This window comes from Sardina pilchardus, chromosome 11, assembly GCF_963854185.1.
Source record: "Sardina pilchardus chromosome 11, fSarPil1.1, whole genome shotgun sequence".
NCBI lineage: Eukaryota > Metazoa > Chordata > Actinopteri > Clupeiformes > Clupeidae > Sardina > Sardina pilchardus.
Genome location: NC_085004.1, coordinates 4733391 through 4735890, shown reverse-complemented (window position 1 = coordinate 4735890; position 2500 = coordinate 4733391). Strand labels below are relative to the sequence as shown.

Below are 2500 nucleotides of genomic sequence, written 5' to 3'. Positions count from 1 at the left end.
GGAATAGGTCTGTGCTAACCTGGGGCGTGAGAGGAGAGATTGTGACCTTTGCGGTGCGGCGTGGGCCTGCCGGCCCTGCGTCTGCCTCCCTGTCCCCAGGCCACCAGCCGCACAGCACAGCGGGGACCAGCCACCAGGTAGCCACCACCGCTATTATTACCTCTCCAAAGCCAGATTAATCGCTCACTAGCTCCAAATCAGAACTTCGTCCTCCCCAATGTCACTGTATTTACTGGAACCATGGAGGAGGAGGAGGAGGAGGAGGAAGACGTGAGTTTGGGGGTGGGGTAGAATTCGTCCCTGCTGAGCTTTTTCTCCTTCCATCTCCAGGACAGATATTATCTCCAAATCACTCAGGCAGCGGTGATAAGAGGCAGCCATGTTCCACAGATTCCTCTTTTTGAGATTAGCCTCTCTCTCTCTTTCTCCTCTCTCTCTTCTTTCCACCTATCTTTCTTTTTCCTCCTTTCCCTTTTTTTCTATATTTCCCTCTTTTCTTTTTTTTTGCTGACCGCTCTTGAGTATGGTGCTGATATCGTCATTTTTGTCCTGGTTTTGGTGTGAGATCTGATTTTGAGTTTGCATTTCCACTCCTCGCAGGCGAGGCTATTGTTATGGACTTTGCTCAGGGATTGAGGAGTTCTGACTACACACACATGGCAGAAATGAAAGCAAACACTTCGAGCTGACATTCTCTCTCCTGCTCAGAGTAACCAGTCCTGACAAATTAACTCCAGTATGTTTTCAAAATAATCTAACAGCAAAGAAGAGTCTATGTCTTCTGAAGTGACAGCATTAACAAGACCATTTGAGTCACATCACAGTCAATTCATTCCCAAAAGGCTCTTTTCCATTTGGTTTTGATAGAATCGGATCTCCTCTAAAATGGGATGGCATTTAGTTTTTGCAGCAACAACACATTCTCTCTTAATTTGAGAGAGCTCCACACATGTACACTGATATAATGTCATGTGTCATGCTCATCCTGATTTAACTCAAGCTGAATCACCACTTGTAGAAGCGACAAACATGTCCTCTATTCCACCACACACTGTACTGTAGTTTGGGCCAGGAAAGCATGAGGGATTCATTATTGTAATCTGTGAATCGCAGTAATGAGTTGTGCTAAATGGTCAGACTGTTGTATGCTTAAAAATAACAACATGGCAATGGGCTGATACAACAATAAGAAGAGTTAGAGTAAGCCAGAAGGTGTAAGCAGCAGTTATACATCAGTGAGGAGGGGAAATGGGCTCCATCTGGCTGAGGTAGTTGACTGTAAGTGCAGAGTTACTCACAGCTCCCAAATTTAAGGGGACAAGAGTGACCATCCATAGGAAAATCCACCAGCTTCATTGGACATTCTGCACTGATCGTCAGTCTAAAGATCAACACACACACGCGCACACACACACACACACACACACACACACACACACACACACACACACACACACACACACACACACACACACACACACACACACACACACACACACACAGAGAGAGAGAGTAAGATAATGTCACAAATAGATACAAATAGATAGAAAGCTCTACTTTGTGCATGTTTCACTTGGTTCAGCATAATCATCTTCAAAGGACATGATCCCAAGTAAAGTCTCACCTCATAGTGTAAAGGATGGTCCCATTCTTCATGATGCGGAAGAGCTTGTTTGGGGCCGTCATATTGTGAGCCACGGATCTCTTCCCATTCCTGAAAAACGTGTCAGGGGTCCACACCTTAGTCACCATGAGATTGTTGAGTCTCAAGATCTCAATAGGCCCTTCATATTTCAGTCGTCTGTCCACCCAGGTTTGCCGAAAAAACACATCCATTGTGTACTCCTATAAATACAGAAAACAAACAGACAAGTCATAACAAAACTGGACATTTCTCACTACACTTAATCTTTAATCAGATTTTTGTCCTCAGTGAATACAAATCCTCGAAACGTAGAAAATGAGACCACAGACTGTAGCACTACTTTAGTAAATCTTCTCACAGTGACCACTATTGAGCTCTGGCCTCCTAAGGTTTTTTGGCCAGCTTGTTCACTAACCTACTTAGCGGCATCTGTCTCACCATGATTACTTCACTAGGTCTAAGTCCGAGTCTAAGATCACTGACAGGGGTTTTCAGGTAAATCATTTTCAAACTACAAAACTAAAGGGTCTTTAAAGTCAAAACAAAGGACTAACAGACCACAAATCAGAAGTCTAATAAACTGTTTTTATATTATGCCCATGACACTGATGTTAATAACAGTTCTGCAGTACATTTCCATTTTCCACAGCATTCATTACCATTTCAACATCAGAAACAGGACCGAAACTGGTGACGTAAATGTCAGTCTTGACTTCTGTCACTGGACCTGTCAAAATAATTGAATTGTTGTTAAAAACATTGTATTGTTAGTGCACATCTACAGTTACCAGCGTGGAGATGATCATCATCTGTAGGTGCCTCTCATTCAGCGTTTATACGGCTCCTCGGGCCTCG

The 2500-nt window shown here is 43.6% G+C and overlaps 1 protein-coding gene across 1 annotated transcript in view; it reads right to left on the bottom strand.

Annotated features, from left to right (window-relative positions):
* The window catches only part of gabra4 (gamma-aminobutyric acid type A receptor subunit alpha4), an 18012-nt gene that overhangs the window by 13028 nt on the left and 2484 nt on the right, over nucleotides 1-2500 (bottom strand). Inside the window, exons 3-5 of the mRNA XM_062549007.1 lie at nucleotides 2305-2372; nucleotides 1625-1845; nucleotides 1299-1381 (exon numbers count right to left, since the gene is read on the bottom strand). Of these exons, the coding sequence (XP_062404991.1) occupies nucleotides 1299-1381; nucleotides 1625-1845; nucleotides 2305-2372 (372 nt within the window). The remainder of the gene's footprint in view (nucleotides 1-1298; nucleotides 1382-1624; nucleotides 1846-2304; nucleotides 2373-2500) is intronic.